This window comes from Schistocerca piceifrons, chromosome 2 (genome assembly GCF_021461385.2).
Source record: "Schistocerca piceifrons isolate TAMUIC-IGC-003096 chromosome 2, iqSchPice1.1, whole genome shotgun sequence".
Classification (NCBI taxonomy): Eukaryota; Metazoa; Arthropoda; class Insecta; order Orthoptera; family Acrididae; genus Schistocerca; species Schistocerca piceifrons.
Genome location: NC_060139.1, coordinates 1,000,555,645 through 1,000,582,265, shown reverse-complemented (window position 1 = coordinate 1,000,582,265; position 26,621 = coordinate 1,000,555,645). Strand labels below are relative to the sequence as shown.

Sequence of the window (26,621 nt, the reverse complement as noted above, 5' to 3'; positions counted from 1 at the left end):
CATCCAAGTGCTAGCCAACTTCGGTGATCTGATGGGAACCGGTGTTACCACTACGGTAAGGTCGTTAGCGATGATTTTACTAGACAGCAAACAAGCTAAGTGGGCTGCTCAGATTGTCTTCTAAGTCTCCCTAACTGTGGTCTGCAGTACACTAGTGTTCCACAGGAAGCTGAATAAGTACTCTGCGAAAACTAATTAATAACATGGCGTCTTTTTGACGATAATATTTTTTTTAAAAAAAACTATTATTATTTCTGTGTTGTCAGTTATGATTTAAAATTTAAGTTTTCCCCGAATAAAACAAGTTTGCTCTCATTTTTTAAAATTTTACTGAGCTTCAAAATGAAAAAAATGTGTTCCATCAAAGCACTGGAATTCTCAAAGTGTTTTGGTAACCTCTAAAATAGGGTAACAACACTAGAGGGCCTGTAACATTTCCTTGGTAAACGCCAGACATCACCTCTGTTTTACTACGCGACCTTCCACCAGTTACTATGAGCTGTGAGCTTCTAGACGTGAAATCACGAATCCAGTCACACAGCAGAGCCAATACTCCATAGGCACTCGATCTGTATTGCTACACGTTAGAGCAGTAGTCAACCTGTCCTAGTTACAGGTTGCCTATCTAACGGCTTACAGGGGTAACAAAAATGTGCTTTTTTAGCACTTCATATATTAAAAATTTAAAGCGTTGTCATAATTTACGCACTTAGAGGCATAATCTTAAGTTAAAGGCTTAACAAAAAAAGTTAAGTACCAAAGTTAGAAACTTTATATTTTATTTAGGCAGCCCAATTCAAGGTGCGCAAATTATCCGGACTTCATTAATCCTGTATTTCAGAATGCAATTTCTAAAAAACTTTATACATAATTTCAATTCTTTTTGAAAGACGCTCCTACAAAATAATGAGAGGAAAAAAGTTTATTGAATACCAAATTTGCGCTGTTCATGTAGTAAGATTTGAGCATCAGGCATGAAGTATTGTTTTACTACTTCTTTACTGCTAAGAATACATATTTAAGATATTTCGTGTGGTGTGTTGGTGAACTCAGGTGAACCAATGGAATACTCATACGGTGTTTCATTCAGACAACGTACGAAGTAATTTTACTTCACTTTTACAAATCAAACTTTCGCTAGTTGAGAGGGCTCCCATGAAAAACGTTTGATCGCAGGACAATAAAACTTCGTGGAAACATTTGTACGGAATAAACATCTGTAATGAGTAAACCTTGATGGAAAAATATTTTAATATCCACAAGAGAGGGTATTGTTTTTTAATTTCGTACCAGACTACAAACGTTGCTCAGTGTGACGACCACAGCCTCGCATCGCACCAAACTTTGGTATATTGCTGCCTGAAACATCTCAGGTCGGATATTGGCCACCTCTCTCGCTGTGCTAATGCACTGCTTGAAGATCGCACATAGCTTCCAGCGTTCTCAACGATGTCAACAGTAACTTCTTCAACAATTTGTGGCGCTATTGACTGTCGGCCTCACTCAGGAGCATTTCCCAAATCGACGGTTAGTTCCAATTTCCTAATCATGATCTTCAACCCCGGTGCGGAAAGAGGACCTCTCCGCATTCATTTAATGCGCCCATACTTGCGAAGAACAGTAGTTTTGAGAAAACAGCTTTAAGAGAAAAGTCGTGTTCACCTTGTCCAAACCCATGTTGACTCCTGCAGCTGTAACACATACTGATGACTGTATTTCAACCGTATGTCACCGTACCAATACTGGCACATAGAGACAAATAATGACACAACTAACAACGCAAATCCTGCAGCGCACAGTCTTAAATCACTCTTATAAAGTTGGGCACCCATAAGGTAAATAGTTTTGCGTCTACACTGGCTCAAGTAGCTAAAGTTTTAATCATAAGCGCCCTTATTGTCGTTCGTAAGTTGCAGCTGTTTACGAAACAAAACAGTTACGTATCGGTTCATGTATTTTACTTCCCAGGTTTGATCCCATCATCAGGCAGATACTATTGATCGCCTGCTTAGCTTGGTAGTAATGTGCTTGCCTCCCATCGAGACGGCGTGGGTTCGATTCTCAGTCGGGTTGGAGGTTTTTCTCCAATCGTGGACTGGGTGTTGTGTTGTCCTCATCATCATTTCATCCTCACCATCGGCGCGCAATTCGCCCAATGTGGCGTCAACTAAAAAAAGATTTGTACTTGACGGCCGAACTTCCCGGACGGGGCCTCCCGGCCAACGATGCCATACGCTCATTTCATTTCATTTTTTGATTCTTACACGCGCGTTTCAGCTGGCTGCAGTAACAGACTCTTTCGCCTCACGGAACTGCTGAGATCGCTAACGCACGCACGAACTAGGAGGTAGCTGGTTCGAGTCCTGTTGGTGGAGAAAATTTTCACGACCAGCATACAGCCGGCAATAAGGGGAAAGGCGGTGTCCTGGACTAAATTCAAGAACTCTCCCAATGCCTCAAGAAGTAAGGGCAAGAGGCACTGTCGATTTGGCCGTCGCATGGGTACACTAATTCCGGCGGTGTCCTTCGTGTTATTCGAGCGTAGCAGGCAATTTGCCGGCACTGACATCAGCCTCTCACTACATAAATTCGACACGGCATTATACATTCGTTCATTACAGTCACTTGCAGTGAAAGCATACACTTAAGTGACAATTCTAACAAACTACGATGAAAGGTGCCATTGCGGGCGGAGGAAGAAAAGACTTACCTATCGCTCTGGGCCTCCTAGCTAACAATGCCATACTCTTCTTTCTTTCAGTTCGTACGCAGAGACAAAAATATCTTGTTTGTCTTTTGTGTTACTGGTCCTCTTTCGGATGTTTTCATATAATGGTCATCTGCTCTTTCCGAATAATTCATATCCTCTGTCTATGTCATCGTAACCTCACAAATGTACGGAGAGTTGGCGGAGGTAATATGTATTTTCACGTTTTACTGTTTGCGTATTACAACTGTGACAAAAAATGGAACATTATCTTACCAGCTGGCAGATACAACAGACAAATGGTTTTTGATCCGAGTGGTCTATTATATCCAACTCTGTATCAACGCGCAATATAGAAGCGACGCGTTTTGCAGAGAGGCTAGCTTTCTTTTTTAAAGAATAAAAGGACGCTTTCAACAGATAAACATTTGAGTAAATATGTCCTCGAGGCATTGAGGCCGCTAGTATTTGTTCTTTTAATACGGAATCTCAACGAAGAAGAAGTAGCATTTTTCGTAAATTGCTCCGAGCAGCTATCAGCCCCTTGATGGTAGCTACAGGAAGAAGACGAAAGAGCAGATTATGATCTGCCCTTGGGATTCTATGCTAATATTCTCTGAGCCTCCAACTCGGATGTCTGTCACTGTTGATTATTTATGTGGCTGTAAATACAAACAGTTGCTCTAAAGCATGGGCTCTAAAATGGATACCTTAAGAGCTGTAAGTTTCACGTTCGACACTGTGGAGCACACCTTTGCTACTGCAAGCTCTTTGCTTTCCATACTTTGGGAGGAGATAGTTGTTCGGTAAACAAGCGCTGTAAAATGCATACACCAAGAGCCATGTGCACTTGTTCAGTGGGAGACGTGTTTCACATGAGAGAAAATGAACAAGTGCTCATAGCTCTTAAAGTACACGCTTCCGAGCCCATGTTTACTCGGCCTTTTTCTCGTTTTGGTCCATTTACCTCCTCGCAAATTATGGACAGTAAAAAGCTTTCAGTAGAAGTAATGCAGCAAAGATAAGTGCTCATAAGTCGTAAGGTACACATTTTAGATCTCACGTTTGCTAGACACTTTTTTCTGTTGGTGGAGCAAGGCGATACCGTGGCCACCACGAAATAGTCCCACGCCAAGCGCGCAGGCACAGAGGAGGCGAAAAAAACTGCTAGTATAAAAAAAATGCGAGAAAGAGAATTTAAGAACCAACCGGAAGAGACACTTGAGTTCTCGTGCTCCACGTCTTCCGGACTGCTGGAAGAAGCCGTTCTCTGGGCACGGGACTAAATACGCCCGCTGTTTCACAGGGCCGTTTTGTCCAAGTAGAGTATAAACAACGAGCGCTTGGATAGCTCAGTCGGTAGAACTGTGAAAGGCAAAGGTCCAGAGTTCGAGTCTCGGCCTGGAACACAGTTTTAATCTGCCTAGAAGTTTCATACCAGTGCACACTCCGCTGCAGAGTGAAAATCTCGTCCTGGAAACACCCCCGGGCTATGGCTACGCCATGTCTCCGACATATCCTTTCTTCCAGTAGTGCTTGTCTCGCAATTTCCGCAGGACAGCTACTGTGAAGTTCGGAAGGTACGAGATGAGGACGGGTCGTGAATCGTGCTTGGGTAGCTCAGTCGGTAGAGCTTTTACCGCGATAGGCGAAGGTCCCGTGTTCGAGTCTCGGTCAGGAACACTGTTTTCGTCTGTCAGGAAGTTTGATATCAACTTCACAAGCTGAGATATCGTCGCGAAAAAACAGTGACCCGTATATGTAATAAGCTTTAATTTACGTCTATGGTCACAAACATTTTGTTAACAGATTACCAGTTTCGGTCTTAAATGGCCATCATCAGATCTGTTTCATAAAAACAAAGTCCTAATGTACTGCGGTCACTATGGACTTTTTTTTTATGAAACAGATCTGATGATGGTCATTAAAGACCTAAACCGGTAATCTGTTAACAAAATGTTTGTGACCATAGGCGTATATTAAAGGAAACTTATTTGATATCAGTGGCACTCCAGAGTGAAAATCTCATTCGGAATACGTGAAATATATTTGACAAGTGTGTAGGGGGGCAAAGGTATGGGTCAGAAGCTGGAACGGTTGCAACCAGATTTGAATTGAGGGGGTAAGGAGCACCAGCGTCTTATTGGGGGTGAGCATGATAATGGGTAGGATGAGAGAGGTACAGATGGGAGGAAGGAATAGGGAGGAGAGGTGCTGAACAGAGAGAGGGCGAGGAAGAGATTAACAGAGCGAGGGAGAGGAAGAGATGGACAGAGGGAGGAGGAGAAAGAGTTGGACAGAAAGAGGGAGGACGAAATGAAAAAAGAGAAAACATGTAATTGGGGGAGGGGGAGAAGCAGATGATAGACAGGAGAAGATAGAGGAGATGGAGAGGGGCAGGAGGAGGTGGTCAGAGAGAGGAGGTGGAAGAGATGGACAGAGAGAAGGGTGAAGGAAGAGATAGACAAAGAGAGGGGAGAGGAAGAGATGGACTGATGGAAAATTGGAATAAATACATATACCCAGGCAACATTATATACCTAGTTTATTTATTACACTTAATATTAAATTTGTTGTGTGTGTGTGTGGGGGGGGGGGTGGTTTGAGGTTTTCGGGCGCTAAACAGCATGGTCATCAGCGCCCAAACGCATAGAAACAGGAACACATGCGGTGAAGGGACGAAGAAGGACAGCGAACGAGGAGAACGGCTAAAAGACACAGACCTGACGCAGTTCAAAATCTTCACATACAGAGGCAAAACAAGAGGAGAAGAAACGCACTAAAAAAGGAAAGGAAACACAAGGAAAGGAGAACAGAAATGAAGTGAAACAAGTAGGTAATCGTGCCTGGCGAACCTCTTACCTAAAACCTGGGTGAGCCAGTCACCCAGCAGCACATTAAAATCCTCTCCCTCAAATCCGAGGCAACAAATTGGGCAGGACACAAAACCGTAAGACGTTAACCTCAGTCGTTGCGTCGTCTTGCAAAATAGAGGGCAAATCCAGTGGCAAGGAAACCACCGCCCTCTGGTCAGAGAATAAAAGACAATCGGGTAAAATGTGGCGGACGATAATCTGGACGCCACAAGCACTGCAGATTGGGGGGTCCTCCCGCAGGAGTAAAAAACCATGCGTTAAGGGACTGTGCCCGATACGGAGGCGAGTGAGGAGAACCTCATCCCGTCTGCATGACTGGTAGGACGTACGCCATGGCCGCGTGGTGGCCTTGACCAGACGCAGCTTATTTTCACCGACTGCCAGCCACTCCTCTTCCCATTGACGCATAACACGAAAACGCAAAAGGGAGGTAACAGCATGGAGGGGGACGGCACATTCAACAACGTGAGGGAGGGAAATTGCATCTTTGGCAGTCACATCCGCCAGTTCGTTTCCCCTAATACCCACGTGCCCCGGCACCCAGCAGAAAGAAACCTCCTTCCCCTGCCGTTGCAGGTGGAGTAGGGCATGGTGGATGTTCTGGACGACCGGTCTGAAGAGCACTCAGGGAGTCAGAACAGATGAGAAACTTAAAACTGGGAACACATCTCATCTGCTCCAATGCTTAAATTTGTTCGACTATATAGGCCATTTAAGTAGTAATAACTCTTCATTCTTATTAAACCTTCCTACAGATTACAAAATGTCCTAAATCTGTGTAGAAACAATGGCAGAAAGGTAGTTTTTGTGGGGTGGAGGATGGGTGGAGGGAGAGATTAGCCTTGGCAGTGGAGCTCTGGCTCATCCCGAGAGGTGGTCCATTATGACCGGTACGGCCAGCCAGTAGCAGAGCGACGGCGCGCTTGCTGTAGGCAGGTGTCAGCAGTTTCGCTGTAGCCGGCGGTCGTTCCGAGCCAGCGCGGGCCGCAGCCACTGTGCTCGGCTCAGCGGCGACCTTGGCGGAGGGCGGCCGCAGCGCCTCGCGTGCAGAAGGCGGTCCAGGGCAGGCCACAACAGCGCAGCTGCCAGCCGGCAGAGGGTCTGAGGGACTGCGGGACTCCTGCGCGGTGTCCCGCTGCCCATTGTCCGCCTCCACGTGTCCGTCACGGCCCGCCGGGCAGCGCGCGGCGCTCGCGTCCGCTGCATTCCTCGCGAGCTGTAAAGGCTTTACTGCTGTGTCTCTCGTCCCGCCGGCAGAGCAGCGGCGGGGTCCGTTATGTTAACCCGAGGCGTCAGCCCTTTCTCTGCTAGGCTTCGGACGTGCGCAGTACCTGCACTGTTATTGTTCTTTCCCCTTGACGCCTTCAGTCCGATGTCTGGTTTGACGCAGCTGACCTAACCTGTGCAAGACTTTTTATCTCCGCGTAACCATGAAACTTTCTTTTCGTCCTCGCCTCGGAGCTTCGATGGTGTCGCGACCAGAATCCTCGCACACTTTGTCATGCGCGGTGCGCGAGACACGGACGTCCATCAGTTTTTCTCTATAAAAGAGTACATGTCAACTCAAACGCCTAAATATTTAAAAAAAACACATAAATTTAACATTGGCGTTCTCTGATAACAGCAACTCACTGTTTAAAGTTGTTATCACAAATCCTTTAAAATTTCATCACCGATTTACTTAAAAATTTTAAACTATACTCTGATAAACGTGCGGAGACACACAGAATTATATATGATACTTTTACTTTAACAAGAATTCAGACGGACGTAAGCTATACAATCTTTTTCTTCCTTTTTTTTTTTTCAAATGGTTCAAATGGCTCTGAGCACTATGGGACTTAACATCTGAGGTCATCAGTCCCCTAGAACTTAGAACTACTTAAACCTAACGAACCTAAGGACATCACACATATCCATGCCCGAGGCAGGATTCGAACCTGCGGCCGCAGCGGTCGCGCGGTTCCAGACTGAAGCGCCTACAACCGCTCGGCCACACCGGCTTTTTTGTTTTGGTTTTGGTTGTGAACGACAGTGTACAGTACAACGAAAAACCAGTGCAGAGCTGCATATTTCACTTGTTTTATTCCTTCGATGACTAATTTTGGACTGAGACCGATTTTACAATCAACGTGACATAGTCAAAAATTGAAAAACTGGTATTTCCGAAAGCGCGAAAACCATGTCACAAATGTGCAACAGTAACAGTTACTTCGTTATCTGTATCCGCAGCAACTGCTCGTTTGCGCTTTTTTTACGTGGTTTTTGCATTTTCGGAAATACCGTTTTGGACTAAGTTACGATAGTTTGAAAATGGGTCTCAGTCCGAAACTAGCCATCGGGTGAATAAAAAACGTGAAATTTGCGATTTTGGACTGGTTTTTCATTGTATCGATTAAATGAGGTTGCTGATTCACAGTTATTCCAGCGTGCTGGAAATTTTTAGACAACGTACAGGCTTTCTGTTAAGACCGATTGTGAAAATGAAAACGCTGCGTTGTAATAATGTACGGTTTCGTTTCGTTTCTATCAGTCATTTTTAACTACAACAGCTGGGCACTTAACCGTCAAACAAACTGTTTCTCCCATATATACTCTTCCTCCTAATATTTAATTTTATACCAAATTGTATGCACAACTATGTGCTGTTTTGTTTTCTTCATCACAGTACATTTTAACACGAAACACGAAAGTTGTACGTATCTCCTACCGCCTTGTGATTAGATTCGATGCAGCACACGCTTCTACGAAGAAATTTGCTGATTTAAACTCACCGTTTAATCTTTCTTCAAGCTAGATAAACAGAATCTTCGTTGATCACATGAATTTTTCAGAAGAGTGCTAGTACAGTTCACACTGCGAAACTATTGATTATGAGCGACATTGTGATAGGACCACACGAGTTCTCTGTGGCACATTTTCGGCTTCTCAGAATTCAGTTGTCTTGGTAGGAAGAACATTTATAACCTAGTCCTAAAAGCCTAACTTTGTTTTGCTTTGAGGCTATACAGTAGTGTATTTAAATGCTGCCTTCTCTTTGATTTGAATTCATAAAGCTACATTGCACGTGACACATTTAGCCTTGCAGTCATCACCTTTAACTCGCTTTATACGACAGTCACTCTCGAAACGATCTTTAAATTTACATTTTCAACGTGCTATTTCAGTTTTTGCTCTGATCTGGTCGAGTAATTTCTTACTAGTTGATCATACACAGCCCACAGGACTGCTGACAAGGAGTTAATGAAGATAATCACACAAGTAGCAAATGGCAGCTAATTTAACAAAGGCCCACATTGACCGGCACACGTACTATCAACTCAATATTTCGCAATATCGCACAATATGCTAAATCACTTTCGTCAGTATAATCACGGCATACGGGATCGGAAGAACGAGGCGTTAATATCCAGTAGTAAGTGAGCATGCAGTCGGCCGTGCGTAAGTTTAATAATTGGCACCAGTGCCAGCTACCTGTATGTTCTGTCAAAAACAAATAGGCCCAGCATGAAGTGCTGTCAACTTTAAATACAAAGCATTTTAGAAGGTACGAGAATGGGAGGTGCAAAAAAGAGTACATGTGTAAATAAAGGGAAAGTTGCAAGAGTACACTGAGTAGTTGAAAGGGGCACCTTGTTCTTTTCAGAGTACGTCTGGTCACCCTGCGCGAGACGCACTAAGCGACATACTGTTCCCTGCATTAATCGGAAACGTTTATCGGCGGATCTAGATTAATTCCTTACATTGTTACACATGTAAAATCAGTATAAATAATGGTCGTCAGGCCTCGCTTTGACGCTCGAGACAGGACTAAACTTCTTGCAAAGTCAAAAAAAAGCCCTGCAATTATCTACCTTCAGGAAACACCCGAGATCTGACCGCTGGACTGGAGTATGTTCATTTCTAACACCTCAGTCACCGCCTCCAGCTACCCACCAGCACCTCTCACCGATAATTACCAAAGCCAAAAAATAGGAAGACAGTTCAAAGGCAACAGGAAATTAGGCACTTAAAGGTTCCACTCTCAAACTTACTCTTAAATTTGCGTGGAAACAAATGTAATTCACTGGTAAGAATTACCGCTAGTCAAGCCAGTCTCGTTCACTAAAACACAACTTCCCAGCTAGCCAATAGGGTGACAATAAGCTCTTAGGTGCCTCCTTGATAGCAAAGAATCACAAACTCACACCTTCCGGAATAATAACACCTGAAAAATCGAACTCCGCTCCAGAGAGTAGTCCTCAATCGCATGGCGGCTGTCGGTCAAACTGCATCATTTTTGTGAGGCCTCAGATTTCTCCACGAAATAATTAAACCTTTAGGCATTCCAGAGATAATCAGGAACAGAATGTACGCATTCCCACTGACCATTTCCATTCCCTGAAGCCGGCCGAAGTGGCCGTGCGGTTCTAGGCGCTGCAGTCTGGAATCGCGAGACCGCTACGTTCGCAGGTTCGAATCCTGCCTCGAGCATGGATGTGTGTGATGTCCTTAGGTTAGTTAGGTTTAACTAGTTCTAAGTTCTAGGGGACTAATGACCTCAGAAGTTGAGTGCCATACTGCTCAGAGCCATTTGAACCATTTGAACCATTCCCTGTTTACAGCGTTTCTTGTAAGGTGCTTCCTTTTGCCAGGACGTCAAGAACTTTTCTGCGACGGATGTCGGAAACACCGGCCGTCATGGAGAAAATCGCTCTCTCCATAAGCCAGTAATTTAGGCTCTGGCCATAAACCATTCATGAGAAGTAAGAAACCAGAATCTGGCCCTGTTATAGACAATAGCTGTAGGAAGAGTGCTCGGTGACGACCAGGAAACGGGGTGTTATAACTAGTTTCATGAATATTTAAACTTCCCATCACTGACGGAACTGTGGGAATGCAGTGGTAAACGATGGTTTGCGAGTAAGAATGAATATGCCTCAGACTGCAACTGAACGATCTGCAGTTTTGTTCTAATGATTTAGATCTCCAGCTTTCTAGACTTGTCTTCAGGTATACCTGTTCAAATTAAGGAATCACAATACGCCAGTCCACATCTAATACGAATGCACTACTTACTGATTATCATTGACCTCTTCAGGTTATGGGATTATGTTCAAGTAGAAAAAAAAACCATGAAATTACAAATTCATACAGTCAATAGGCAAGAAATATTTACGCAATGATATTGTCCAGTTTAAGTATGTTGGATTAACATCTGATACTGTTTCTGCCGGCCGCTGTGGCCGAGCGGTTCGAATCCTGCCTCGGGCATGGATGTGTGTGATGTCCTTAGGTTAGTTAGGCTTAACTAGTTCTAAGTTCTAGGGGACTGATGACCGCAGATGTTAAGTCCCTTAGTGCTCAGAGCCATTTGAACCATTTTTTTTTAATACTGTTTCCTTTCACGATACTTTCTAAGTGGAGCGAGGTAAAATCGACTTCCTATATACCTCCACACTAGCCTAATTTCTCTTATCATATCTTCATGGCCCTTCTTCGAGATAGATGTTTGCCGGAGTAAATTTGTCCTGCAGTCAGTCGCAAATGTCGATTCTCTAAACTTTATCAATAGTGTGATAGTGAAGACACGTCGAAGAAATGAATTAAAATTTGCACCAATGGCGGGATTCGAGGCCTGGTCTCCTGCTCACGAGGCGAATGCGCTAACCACTGCGCCATCCTGGCACTGTGGCAAACGAATTACCCAAGAACGTTCCGTGCCGAACATAAACTCCAGTTCATGCCTCAGCCCATGTTATTCCCCTTCTTAACGTGTATCAGTATTGAGTAGGCTCCCCAACACATACATATAACATAGTCAGTTTTAACCACGAACAGTGACAGAACTTGACCCCATGCGACCTTCATCTGTTTCCAAAACTGAAAGAACTCATTCGAGCACTTCACTTTGATTGTGATGAAGCAGTGCAAGCAGAGAGAGGTTGTGGCTCCGTCAACAAAGTCAAACAGTCTGCAGTGATGGTATCAACAAACAGATCTCTCGTTGGGAGAAATGTGTGTGGAGGATGATCGATAGAGGTGAATTCAACGGGTCGGATTTTTGTAGACATCGCAGCGCTCGTGTGTTGTCTGGCATTGTCATGGTGGAGAAGGGGGTGTTCCATGTGTGGACGAAATTTTCGAATTCGAAACTCGATTACAACATCCTGTTTCTCACTCACCGACATAGTTACGTTACACACCGCTATTGTACGCTCTACAATTCAGAGCTTTCTAGAGGCAGATGTCTTCAAATATGTAGACATAAAGAATAAAGACGTAGGATGTTTATAACGTTGGTTAGAAGTACCAGTGCTAGATGCTGGCAGAAATGTGATGCAGTCCGTTGATACTGTGAATTTATTAGGAAACAAGAACGACATTGAAATAAATGCCTATTATAATTATTAGCTCCAGTGTAAAAACAGTCTCATTTATGTTGTTTGAATACGTTCGGTTTACTGTGGAAGTAAATTATACTGTTCCTCACGGCCAATAATTGCCATTGTTCTCCTCTAAACGAACTAGAATTCCATCTCCACCGAACTCGGCGGAACATTTCTTTATCAGGAACAGACGAACATTACTGGATGATGTGATGGAGAAAGCAATTTGGAAGCATTCTATGTATGTGGCTATGGGACGAGGAATATGATGGTGACATGAACAAACAGACTAACTACACACAAAACGTCAATTGCATAAGCAAAATACGTCGCAGAAAGCAACGTTTTTTCTAGGAAAAAAATCGTACACGCGTGCGGCGATAACAAACGATAAGAGTTATCCAAACTTCGCAAGAAAAAGTCTCAAAACGGACAGAAAATTGCGAAGAACGTTACGTGGCTCAACACTTTGTTATCTCGGAGCATAGCTTAGACAAAAACAAGAGCATTTACAGGCAAGTATGGGGTAAAAGAATGACTGATAGAAAGTTTTAACTGCGTCCAGGAAACACACTAATTGTGTTTGGGCGAAAAGTACAGATAACATATGACCGATAACAATGATTAGCTTTGTAACAGAAAAAACTTGTAACAGCAGTTGACCTTCTTGGATTGCTACAACTACCTTTCGCTTTCCATTTGATGGGTGAAATTAAAATTTTTTAGACTACTAGACTTTCCATTTAAGCTCTGCATGTGCGATGCGATGATAATAATCGACTCATGAAATTTTCTTTTAAACTTACCTTACCTCACAGGAAACGCCCAGTACCGTTCCAGGAGCATTGCTGATATAAAACTATATCATTTCACGCGAGACTCTGTCAGTAACGCCCTAACTAACAAGGAGGCAGGTAATTAAATGCGTGTGAATTCCTAAAGGACCAAACTGCTGAGGTCATCGGTCCCTAGACTTACACACTACTTAAACTAACTTACACTAACTTATGCTAAGAACAATACACACACCCATGCCCGAGGGAGGACTCGAACCTCCGGCGGGAGGGGCAGGTAATTAACACACTTCTCTACAGCACAGCGCAAGTCGGGATATGTCAACAAATCCAAGAGTGAATCAGTTAGCATAATACTCCGTCAGCATGGCGTGGTAGATTGTACCTTGTACTACTGCTGATCATTCGCTTTCCTGTTCCATTCGCAAATGGAGCGAGGGAAAAACGTCTATTTATATGCTTCCTTACGAGCTCCAGTCTCTCTTATCTTTGCATTCCTTAAGAGAAGTGTATATTGGCGGCAGGAGGATGCTTCTGCAGCCTGTCGGAAATGCAAAAAAATGGCTCTGAGCACTATGGGACTGAACAGCTGAGGTCATCAGTCCCCTAGAACTTAGTACTACTTAAACCTGAGGACATCACACACATCCATGCCCGAGGCAGGATTCGAACCTGCGACCGTAGCGGTCGCTCGGTTCTAGACTGAAGCGCCTAGAACCGCCCGGCCACTTCGGCCGGCTGTCGAAAATACAGGTTCTCTGAAGTTCCTAATAGTGTTTCGCGAAAAGAGCGTCTTCTTCCTGCCAAGGATTCCCACCTGAGTTCAAATAGCATTTCCGTAATACTCGCGCGATGATCGGACCTTCTGCTAAGGAATCGAACAACTTGCCTATGAATTGCTACCATGTTTTCCTTTAATCTGACCTGGAGGGGATTTCAAATGCTCGAACAGTACTCAAGAATAGGTCGCGCTAGTGTTCTGTACGCGCCTCCTGTACAAATGAGCTACACTTTCCAATAAATCTCCCAACAAATCAAAATCCACCATTAGCCTTCCCTCCAACCTGTCTTACGTGTTTGTTCCATTTCATGACATGCTATGCTTTAAACGTCCAAGTAACAGGAAAATGTTTGCCACAGTTCGCTTAAATCACTTTGGGCGAATTCTGGTCTTACCTCAAGGTTTTGCTCACTGCGTTTAACAGTAATCTTAGTTTTTCAAAGAAGCGCTAGCGAGTTACATATACGCTGGTTTGCAGACTGCCACATAAATTCGTACTTTAAGTGGAGCACGGAACTCCGACCCAACACCTGAATGATCGAAACTAGTTATGTCTTATGATTATCGACATCTAGAAAATATGGATACTGTGAAATTAAACATCGGCGTTTCAATATCGTTACTGAAGTGTTTGAAACAAAGTAGCGTCGATGTTAAAGATAAAATATCGACCTTCGATGTTTTGGAAAAAAGATTAACAGGCTACTAATGACCTGGTGGTCTAGTGGAAGCATATGCTAGGAAACCGAGAAGTCGCGGAGTCGAATCTCTTTAGGGCCACGAAAATCTTTCAGACAGTTTTTAATCTAGCGTTCACCTCTTAGCGATGTGGGGAATCAGAAGGAACAACACGTGATTAGGAACCGACATTAAACTGTACGTCCCGTTTCCCCGGATGGATTACTGATTTATGTATTAAGAAAACGCAATTCGCCGAAGTGGTGCCCAGCTGACGGACTTGCACCTCGCCATTGATCCACACGAAATAATAAAAATACTAACAAATCGCTTTCACTAACTGAACTAGAGGACCCTAGTTAAGGCTCACCTCGCTTCTCATTGTGAAAACTACTGAAGTCGTGAAGAGTCAGGAAACAACAAAAGTGGTCGAATCACCGCTACATCATTAAGCAAGTAAACTCTTTCTTTTCTTTATGTACTAAGGGGTTGACATTCTGTATTCGTATTGACTGACAGCGGGTATCAAATCTCCCTCTGGTTATCTACACTGATTCCATATCTACACTGATTCCATATAATCAAGCATCACTTCGGGTTAATAATCGGATGACTGCTTCAAAAAGATCATTCTTGTACAATCGGAACCGATCCTTGTCTCTAGTGACTATGATGCCGACGTGAGAGTAAATGATACAGTTTGTTCTTGTTACATGTTACAGATCGTAGAGTATTCACTGAAGTGCGGTTACAGCAGTCATCTATTGAGACTACTTCTAACAGAAGTTGCGCCATCAAATAACCACTTTGTGCAAACCTGCACGAGTCAACGATAGATGTTGAACGTAATTACAGTACACTAAATAGGACAACACTAAAGTCTGAACGCGAAAATTGCAGGACAGATCTTACCGTGGCACTTATGAGTACCGCTGTAACACACAAATCACTGTAAACAATGTAATTCACCCTTCAGCTGTTCGTTTCGGAAGATTGTTCCTCCGTTACCAGGGAGCCTTACTTGATTTTAACGAAACGTAGAAGGTTAGTATGTACGTCTTTTTTGGCAAAATATAACACAGAACGGTGAACGATTATTTTCCAGAATCGTCTCTTTTCTATGACCGGCTTCGAAGCCGAATGATTAGCGTCCCTCTCTTCCTATGGAAGGAACCGGGTTCGATTCCCTGTACCTCCTCGGATTTTTATGAGGTAGAGTCCACTCAGGCCCATTAGGTCATACGAGGAGCTGCTTGAATAAAGAATTAGCAGCATAAATAGGATTCATCGACACACAATAACACTTCGAGAGATTGGTGACATGCTGCTCACATGTCCCACGACATCGATCGTTCCTCATACTGCCTTGTAAGTAGCAGTCACCCAGTCGGAGCAGCGTAAGACTGCTGGCTCAGTGGCACCGATATCGGTTGATTCCGCCGAGGGACCGATCCTTTCAAATCAGTACGCCATTACGTGTGCGGTCACACTGCAGCTGATGTCACCGTCCTAACGTACAGACTTCGGACGACAATCGGTGAAATGCAGCTCAGCTTGCTTTTTCTTAGTAAAATCTTTTGTAGGCTATGAGAAGATGATGAGTTAAGTCCAAGAAAAGAGTCAGTTTGTAGAGTCCTGAGGATGAAAAATCATAGTCGGTATATATCCCGCAATGTATGGATTGAATCACAGGTTTACTGGAAACCACAAGTAGGCAAAATGTTTATGGAAAATGTTAGGCGTAAATTCTAGCCTCAAGGAACAGTTTTTCAAGTGAGAAGAGTGCCGTATCTCATGCTTGCAGCTCCTATACTGGACCATTTTTGGATTGTGGTAGATGGGTAGTAAATGTCTACAAATTACTATTACTGTTACTAGTGTTCCTATGCCAGTAGGATGGTGATTCTTTTATATGAAGCGGTTCGGAAAGCGGTGCAAGAGTTTCCACTTTCAGGTCTTCAGGGTTCAGAACATCTTATTCTAAACTTTATACTTGTATTTCATACGTTTGCTGAATGACATTCACTGAATGTTAATTGACTTGTCATCAGTCTACTGACTGGTTTGATGTGGCCCGCCACGAATTCCTTTCCTGTGCTAACCTCTTCATCTCAGAGTAGCACTTGCAACCTACGTCCTCAATTATTTGCTTGACATATTCCAATCTCTGTCTTCCTCTACAGTTTTTGCTCTCTACAGCTCCCTCTAGTACCATGGAAGTCATTCCCTCATGTCTTAGCAGATGTCCTATCATCCTGTACCTTCTCCTTATCAGTGTTTTCCACATATTCCTTTCCTCTCCGATTCTGCGTAGAACCTCCTCATTCCTTACCTTATCAGTCCACCTAATTTTCAACATTCGTCTATAGTACCACATCTCAAATGCTTCGATTCTCTTCTGTTCCGGTTTTCCCACAGTCCACACAACTCAGTCTACACAACTCCAAATAAATACGGCAGAACAGAGTGTTGGTGATCTTCTTTCTCAATGTCAACACGAATGATCTCGAGTATATACAATATGTATAATAGAACATTTCTCTCATCATCTCAAATATTCGCACACCTGTCTGGTTATTCCAATAACTGAGGAAAGTATACAGTACTTGCGACGTTCTTTTCGAGACAAGTATAATATTTGTCATATTTTTAATACCAAAAGCACAGAGGCGTCGTGGTATACATCTCTCACTTAGAGGTTAAAATCCGACCTACTTCGTACGTACAATAAATTCTGACCTAAGCTAATCTCTTTGGCTCGCCAAAAACTGACGATATCGTACACACTGTGACTAAGCTGTCGCCCGATGTCATCGTACGACTTCTGGAGACGGCGTCCGACGACCGCTGTCGGTGCCACAGTGAACGCAGCCTAAGGCCTAATACGGGAGTGCTGATTAGGTTACATCACTTTCTACCGAAATACATAAGCATGAATTGCAAAACGACTGAGCTGGCGGGAGGAAGAGATTCGGATTAGTTTTGCAATGAATGACGAAATAAGTTTGGGATTTCACGACGGAAAGAATACCTCGGAGCAGCACAGTTGCCACTAGTCAATATGCAGGACATGTTTTGGCTTTCTGGATAGGAAGGCTGGAGGCAAGGTGGAGCGGTGCCTCCAATTTCCCTTGCTTATCACTTAGGGACACGGTGTCGAACGAAAAGTATCAATATTTTACTCATGAGTGTTATCGTAAGACAAATATCATACTTATAAAAACTCGAAAGAACAGTATAGATATCTTCAGGTTTATCGAAATACTGCTAAGTTACGCTTTTAGTAGGCGCCATTCTGTCTGCTGAGTCAGTAATTCTTACACTTAAAACTGTTTCAAACAGCAGTACACAAATGCGCATCGCTCGTTCTGTTGTTGACCTTTGGTTCTCGGTCGTTGAATTGTAGAAAGTGTCATGCAGCAAAATTAAGTGTAAATAATAAAAATATAATAAATAATTACTAGGATCATTCGATTCGATACCTGCTATAAAACACTGATACGAGTGGAAGTATCAACTGGCGAGTATCGAATAAAAAGGTATCGGAGAAATGCATGGTGAACACTGTACTGCCTTACAATATATTTATTCACAACCGGTGTCTATCACTGACCATCTTCACAGTGGAAAAATATTGCCTGGGGAATAGTGCTGCGCACTTACTGCTGTTACGTGGTTTCATTTCTCAACGTTTTCTGCTTGCTTCAGCGGGTATTACGGCGTGAAGTATCTTTTTCTGACGTTTGCAAGTCAGCTATGGCGTCTTTTCTCTTTAAATAGTGTGTACGGCGGGTGAAGTTGCCACAACATTTTACCACTGTGAAGACGATCAATGATCGAAAAATTTTGTGAGTAAATATATTGTTAGACAGCATAGGGTTTACTGTGCATTTCTCCAAGTATATCCATGATGTTGACAGTCGCCTGAAAAAAATATTAAAAAAATTATCGCTAACCGGATGGAAGTATTCGATATCAAGAACTTTTGGATCTTTTCCGTGGCCCTGCCGTCACTGGATACGCTATTGAAGGCAAACATTTTGTACGTCCTATTTGTCCCAGAAAATGAATGGCAGTGCCATAGGCTGGCCAAAAGTTCACGAAGAGATTACTCTAATTTTAAAGAAATCCAAGTTTATCACCAACAACATTAGCAACACAAAGATCAGTTAAAGTTATTAATGAAATTGACTTCACGTGTCGATTAGAAGACAAAATGTGTTACACATAGCAAGTGCACTGGTTCGAATTCCATTACTTTCAAAGATTTAGGAATAATAGAGGGATCATCGACTTACAGTTTACTGTGCGACGGAGTAACGTTAACATAGTGTTACAAAGTTATTCTTTTCTCTCTAACAGCTAGTTTAGAGACGTCGGTCTCCTTTCACTTTGAGCACCTGGTTCCGGCGCCTTAGTGCCTCACGCAAAGGACCAGTGTGGCAAACTGTAGAACTGAAACACGTGTTTTGCCGAGCAATCATTTACTGTTCTAACTCTTTCTAGGTAAAGCTAAAAATTTCACGTCACTACATAAACAGTATTTCGAATCGAAATTTTGTCACTGACTTGCGGAAAATTCAACAAGGTGCGGCACCTCCACCAGAATGTCGTACGCTTATTCTCAGGCAATGCGAGCGAAGTGACACCGTGGTCAAGGCAATGGATCGACATCCTACAGGAAATGCGGTCCAATCCAATGCTGTCTTTCCGCTTTAGATATCCGTTTGTGTTTCTAAACTACCTTACGTTCTTGTAGCAACGTCACGACCGACTTCTAACACCCCCCTCCCCCTTTTCTCGTTCAACATCAGTAAATGCTGATTACCCTTCGGAGTAAACGGAAAATCTAATATCTGACACTCCCATCTTTTCCCATAGTAAGAATATTAGTTTCTCTCAGACATGACTGCCATGCGTCATGCGCCCAGGTTCCCGGGTTCGACTCCCGGCGGAGTCAGGGATTTTCTCTGCCTCGTGATGACTGGGTGTTGTGTGATGTCCTTAGGTTAGTTGGGTTTAAGCAGTTCTAAGTTCTAGGGGACTGATGACCATAGATGTTAAGTCCCATAGTGCTCAGAGCCATTTGACAAGCGTCATGCCAAATTGAATTTTTTGCTGGGGGAAATAAAACTTTAAAACTGTTTTATCTGTAAATGCTTATTATTATAGCAAAAGGTTTAAATAACAAACGCAAAACAGTGGGCGTTTCACCTCTGGGTGTTTGCGTTACGAGTCAGGCTACGGTCCTCAGTGTCACCAACAAGTGATACCGTTAAAGATGGAATGGAAAGGTCTCGCAGATTAGCTTTGGACAGAAGCAGCTATTTTAGCAATTACAAGGGCTATCTGGAAAGTAATTAAGTTAAAAATAAATCAGTGCTACATGAATAGAAAATTTATTAAACCAATTGTAATGCTACACCCTTTTATTACTTCTCAACTCCTCGCCTTTTGTTTTAAGCGTTTCTGCTATATTAACATACGGGTCGTTCGACATTGACAGTACAAGTAAAATCTCCCATAGGTGACACAATCCTGTAAAGTGATTGTTGGTGGGAAGAAAAAAACTATCTGCCAATGTTGAGAACAATCGTGAATTCTTTGCTGTAGGTTCATATGGTCTGAACACGACAGGTGAAGGAGGTTTGCGAATAAAGTGTTGTTTGTAGGTCCAGATGGAAGGTATTACCGGCTCCAACTGATTTCCTGTGTTCCTGCACGTAAAAAAACTGACTTGGCCCTTATCGTTGTGACTCCGGCTAAGGCTAGCAGACTAGCAATCCCACACGGAAGAACTTAATACAGAAGGAAGTTGTCCTCCGGCTGGGAGGTATATCAAACAATGTAGAGTGATTTTGTTTAAAATTTCCACAAAGTTACTGATCCAGTATTTTATTTACAAAATGATGTGTCCGTTCTGGATAGCCCTAGCGCCAACATTATGAAAGACTCAGTCAGGGCATTATCACGTTTGATTGCGTAATGGGAAAGTTTACAGCTTCTTAGAAACTTCGATTGGTTTAATTGCGGCCCTTTGTGGTGTGGCATATACGAATTCTCCTCGGAAGCTCTCAAAATGATCCATTATAAGTAGGTCTGAACCAGAATTTATGCGGCGCGGCTATACGTATCACCCAACACGACTAAGGTGAGTAAATAAGATATTTACTTTGCTCACAGCGTGATAAACGGAAAGATATAAAGATATAATTAGGTTCAATAAAGCCATCATCAACCCGATGTCTTATCGCCTTAAACGGGGAAGAAACTGTGGTGTTCATCTGCAACTAGTCATACACTGTGCGTCACCTGTTCCGTTCACAAATGGGGCGACGGCAAAATTACTCGTTTTGCGGTCCTTACACGAGCTGTACCAGTATGTTGCTGGAACATAGCTCTGCAGTCCTTCACATATTAACTTTTTAGACACATCTGCATGAATTTAATTTTCTCTACACTTAGAGAGGTCTGCCATTTATCATACCAAACAGACACTCTGTCCAAGTGGTCACGTATTCTCCAATAGTAACTTAAAAGACGTCACTGTCTCGTGCACTGCAGCGTCATCACCAAACAGTCGCATACTGCCGCTCACCCTATGCGTCCGATACCGTACTTCCTCCTTAGGCCACCCTATCCGTCCTCCTTAGGCGGTGCATAAACTGTTCTTTTTGGAGTAATTGTTTCCTTTCAGCCTTGAGAATATAGCTTCTTTTTTTTTAATTTCCATTATTTGGCCTTACCTAGTTATTTCTCTGTTTGTGTAAGCAAAATTTGGAATGGTATAAATGTGTACGCCAGCGGCCTTGTCTCAATGGTAACACTAGTTCTCGCTAGATCACCCAAGTTAAGCGCTGTCGGGCTTGGGTAGCACATGGACGTGTGACCGTCCTGAATCTGCCGAGCGTTGTTGCCAAGCGGGATGCACTCAGCCCTTGTGAGGTCAATTGAGGAGTTACATGACTGAGAAGTAGCAGTTCAGGTCACAAATACTGAGCAGTGTGCTGACCATATGTTCCTCCATATCTCCATCCAATTACGCCGATTGGGCGAGGATGACATGGCGGTCGGTCGGCGCCGTTAGGTCTTCCGAGGCCTGTGCGGATATATATATATATATATATATATATATATATATATATATATATATATAGAGAGAGAGAGAGAGAGAGAGAGAGAGAGAGAGATAAAGTCTGTAGACGTACTAGTATACTAGTCATGTTTTTTTACAACTATCAACGGCTGAGTTTCCTTGTCAGGTTGTATTACATTGCCATAATCAATTACGTGTATTTATTTTTTATTGGGATAGCAGTCCACATAGTATGTGAGTAGGAAAGCGTGAAGCTGAAATCACTTGACTACATGTCTGCAGAGATTAAGCCGATTTTCTTACGCCCGAAGGGCACCGGGAGCAGTCGAGGCAACGAAGCCCCTGAGAGTCTGCCTACCTTTTCCACAGGGTACATGCCAGACACACTACCAGCTAAGATATTGTCTACTCGTTCCTCGTGTAATATGTGCTAGTAGGCTGTGAAGCAGGACTATTTACAAAATTAGTCCTGCTTCCAGCGTGGAAGGCATTCGTTATTTGTAGGTCAGATAACGACAACGCTTATTAGCAAAAGGGGATCATTACATGACGCAATCCTTATGGCGCGAGTCGCAGAAAAGAGCCCAAGGAAATGTTGAACAGGGAGAGATGCGTCCTTATCCCAGGAGACACGCAGGGCCTGGAGACTCTTCCCCTCTCACCGTATGGAGGGTCGTAAAATTCTCCTGAGCCAGACAGCAACTTGAAAACAGTGAGACTACCACACAGAGAACGCAATCCTGCAAGCGGAGAGGTTAAAAAATATAACTCACCTGCCACTGGTGAAAGTTTCCTCATTACGCACCACCGGGATTTCCACTGCAACAGAAAACAATGCTTCGTCACGGATATATTTCTTGTTTAAAGACGCATTTTATTCTCAATTTTATGAGTGTGTAGAATAAGGAAACGAAATTTTATTTTGTGACAGTACAACCCAAATTAGGTCGATTGATCAGGTGAGGAATGAGGAGATTGTACGTAGAATCGGCGAGGAAAGGAATATTTGGAAAACACTGGCAGGAAGAAGGGACAATATGATAGGACATCTGTTAAGACATCAGGGAATAACTTCTGTGGTACTAGAGGGAGCCGCAAAGGGTAGAAACCGAAAACGAAGACAAAGATAGCGATACAACCAGCAAAGTGCTACTCTGAGATGAAAACGTTGGCACAGGAGAGAAATTTGTTACGGGTCGCATAAAAAAAGAAAAAATCGAATAAATAAATAGAATAAAATAAAAAATTAAAAAAGGACTTGGCTGCTGGCCGAAATTTCCAGCTGACGCAAGAGGGGGGGGGGGCGGAAAGACTCTAAAAATAGATTTATTTTTAATATGTAAATGAGCTGGTCAGTGTCGAAACACGTCATGCCATAAGAACTAAATTTTTTAGGTGACATAAAAAACATTATATCCCAGAGAACTGCTGGTTATCCACTCCCATTCAGAAGTTTTAGGAGATTTCTGCAATGAATAAAAGCTCCGCGCTCCAGATTCCGGGAGAAGGGGGCAGGTGGATCAAGTGTACCATCTTGGGCCCCTCCCCCCACCCACCCCCCCACCCCTCATCGTCCCCTAGTCTTGCGGACACCTATGGTACAATCCGAAATCTTTCCCCTTGACTGATCATTCGCTAGCTCTTCTCCTACTCAAAAATGAGTTTGTCTTTACCAACGGCAAATTCTTTTTCCTTCTTCCAACAAATTTTGCAGTTAACACTTGCAATGATATTTTGCATTGCTTTCATAAACCTTAAGCCCATGCAGATCGTCCTCAGTTTATCAAATTTAGAGAAGTCAGCATGAATGAAGTGTAAAAGGAGATTATTATTATTATTATTATTATTATTATTATTATTTTTAACTGCTGACTCGAAGATGCAATTCAAGGCGTATCTTCGACCCACTACAGCAATTGACAATTCTGTAAATTTGTTTTCAGATTTTATGACGAGTCTTACATGTACAGCATGACAAATACACACTCACTCCGTGGTAGTTCAAATGTATAAACGTAACAATAGTGAATCCGTATCCAGATTCCCAGGTCCACCTCGAATCCTGAATAAGATATTTTGAGCTTCCCCCCCTCCCCCCTCACCCTCTCCCTTAGGATCTAGAAGATAACCACACTATGATAGACGTAAAATTCAGATCCACAAATATCCATACTAGACATTTTTAACAACTTTTACCTTTTACTGAAGCTTGTGTCCCCTTTATGACCTAGCAGCACTGATGATACTAACTTCGAGTCTGGTTCAGCGCACAAATTCAGCTTGTCGCGTACAGTTGTCACAGAGTGTACCCAGCAGAAGAATTTTGTTTTATTGAGTAAGCAGACCTGTTTATCATTTAAATAATATGTCAAATCATAAACTGTAGCAGAGCTATTTTCCCTCACGCATTACAAATAACTTGTGATAATACGTAACAAACATTCGGTAGTGCCTGCAGATCGAAAAGATACGTCCACGATAATTTTACAGAAAACACTACAATGATTTCATGTAGTGTCGTTGCCCTATCTCTGTCACTGCAATTAAAGAATGAATGTAATTAGTAGCTCTACTGAGAACTGTTCGATTTCACATGTCTAGGTTTGTTTTTTAGAACATTGCTTGTACCAACAATGTCACTTAACTCTACTGGATGGTGCCACTGGACCAGAAGAGATTTTATCTTCTGGCGAACTGAAACAGACATTTGAAGGAAACCGAAATTATTTTACAGTATTTACCTTCTTCCCGTCGCGGAACTTAACGGTGCCTTCGATGATAGTGCTGTTATCCATGACTGAAAGCCGAAATAGTCAGGCAAGGTATACTGTACACGCCGGAAGGCACACCACGCTCGTGGTTCCACCACACGCACTGGGACGCACTCACTGATACGTCGCGCTACATCAGCACCTAGCGTCACGGGCCAGACGCACCGCAAGACTACCGCTAGGACCCGACGAAACTCGCGCGCCGCGCAGCAAGGCAGCTGTGGCGCCCTCTGCTACGACTGAGCGGCCATCTCTCGGCGAGGTCCTAAACTCCTACGAGCTTAAGCAGCGCGTGTTGCTTTCGGCAAGCGTCGCTGCACGGCTTCCCTACTCCTGGCTTCTTTCCGCACCTACAAGTGTTGGTTCGTAGAGGCGAAAGCTGTTGTTGGTTGCACGACCAGCTTGATATAATTAATCAGAGAAACTTGCACAAAATAAACTCGTTTCTTCCGTCAGATATTGTGTTGTCAAGGTATATATGGGACATAGACAACAATTTAAGAGGATGTAGAATCGGATTTTCGATGCCTTAAAACAATGTATTGCAATTGGTTGTATATCAAATTTAACCACACTAATTCATCAACTTTGTGAATCGATGGTTACAGTTTTCGTCATTGCAGACCGTTGCAGCCGGCTGTAAATCTATCAATCTTTCATCGTGATTTCAAGTGCAGTACTTTCCATCGATGTGACATACGTGAAGTTGCAGTGTTTTCCACGTATTTTATATCTCTGTTCGTGTAAATAGCACGTGGAGGACCCAGGTTCAATTCGTGGTACTGCCAGTGATCAATAATAACACAGGTCAACGAAAAATTTTTTGAAAAACTTTTTTTTTACTTTGATAGCTGATCTTTATAGATTTTTATAACCTGAATCCAAATCTAGTCTGAATTTTTCTGTGTCACCTATAGTTTTCGAGCAATATACTTTTTACTATATAGTATAAAAATCCTATGCTATACGGTAAACAGGAAAATTAATGAAACGCTTTGTTACAACATAAGCGTGGTTTGTATTTACAGTAAGCTACTTAAAACCATTATATGTGTTAATAGAAGTTTCACTTGTCAGCTGGAATTGGTTTGTATTTACTTCCTCTTTTTTCTTTGAAGCTTCTTGTGTAGCTTTTCCTACGATGAGTCGCTTGTTGAATTTCACTGTGAAAAGTGACCAATAGTAGTCCCCCATCACGTTGGTGTACCAGCGGCCTTGGTAGCGTTTTACCATCACTTTAATGTCCTGGCGAAAACGGTCTCCTTGCTCCTCACTAACATCTCCCATATTGTCAGGGAAATAATCAAGATGACTGTTCAAAAAGTGAACTTTCAGGCTCATTAAACATCCCAAAGTTTTAAACTACTTTAAATTGTAGCTATAATAGAAACATTCTGGGTTTTTTCATGTCTTAAGAACTTTGTAACAACTTGATTGAATGATACCCATATATCTTTCTCACTGAAGGTCATTGTGGATTCAAAGTTAACATCAAACATCAGTTTTCTGAAATGTCAGGTCCGACAAAGACGCCTTCTTTTATTTTAGCTTCTGAAAGGTGTGGAAACTTTTGGCAGAGTTACTTAAAACATGGGCCATCTTCAGGCAAAGCCTTTACAAACTGTTTCACTTGGCCTCACTTTATATGTAGAGGTGGTAGGAGTACGTTTTATGGATCTACAAGGTTTTAGCGTAGAATGTTCTTCCCACCAGAAGACTCCCTCACAGGCCAGTACCTTCTGCACCAGTGTTGATCCCTAGCCCTACTATCCCATTCACACAAGAAACATGAAATTTGGTAAAGCCACCTTACTGACCAAGGAGCATGCATGTTAATTTTAGATCGTCACATATAAAAAAAAAATGGTTCAAATGGCTCTGAGCACTATGGGACTTAACATATATGGTCATCAGTCCCCTAGAACTTAGAACTACTTAAACCTAACTAACCTAAGGACATCACACAACACCCAGCCATCACGAGGCAGAGAAAATCCCTGACCCCGCCGGGAATCGAACCCGGGAACCCGGGCGCGGGAGGCGAGAAGGCTACCGCACGACCACGAGCTGCGGGCCGTCACATATCATCCAACCATGAACAGAATAGTCTACTTTATTTTGCACTATTTATAGGTTTTCATAGCTTTCATTCATATGTACATAACGTCCAACAGGTATAGATGCATACATGTTACCATTGTGTAATAAAACAGCCTTTAAACTATTTTTGGATGAATCAATAAACAGCCTCCAATCTTCCTTTTTGTATTCATTACTATACTTATTCATCAGACCGGGAATGTCTGAGCAGTATACTAAATCACCTTGTTGTTGAAAAAGCTTGGAAAATTGCTGCTCTCTCTTTTATACATGTATATGCTGGTTCCAACTGCCCATAATTTTTTTTTTTTTTTTAATCTAGAGCCAAGCCATTCAGCTTTTTCTTTCGTTAAACCCATATCCCTAACCAAATCGTTAAGCTCAGTCTGAGTAAACCATTTGGGCTCTATACTTTCTGTAATATAATGGAATTCATCATCATCTGGCTCA

The 26,621-nt window shown here is 42.8% G+C and overlaps 1 protein-coding gene across 1 annotated transcript in view; it reads right to left on the bottom strand.

Moving 5' to 3' along the window:
* Nucleotides 1-24,227, bottom strand: part of LOC124776049 — a 392,161-nt gene extending 367,934 nt beyond the window's left edge. Inside the window, exons 1-2 of the mRNA XM_047250889.1 lie at nucleotides 24,042-24,227; nucleotides 22,074-22,119 (exon numbers count right to left, since the gene is read on the bottom strand). Of these exons, the coding sequence (XP_047106845.1) occupies nucleotides 22,074-22,119; nucleotides 24,042-24,095 (100 nt within the window). The 5' untranslated portion in view covers nucleotides 24,096-24,227. The remainder of the gene's footprint in view (nucleotides 1-22,073; nucleotides 22,120-24,041) is intronic.
* Between the last annotated feature and the right edge of the window lie 2,394 nt (nucleotides 24,228-26,621).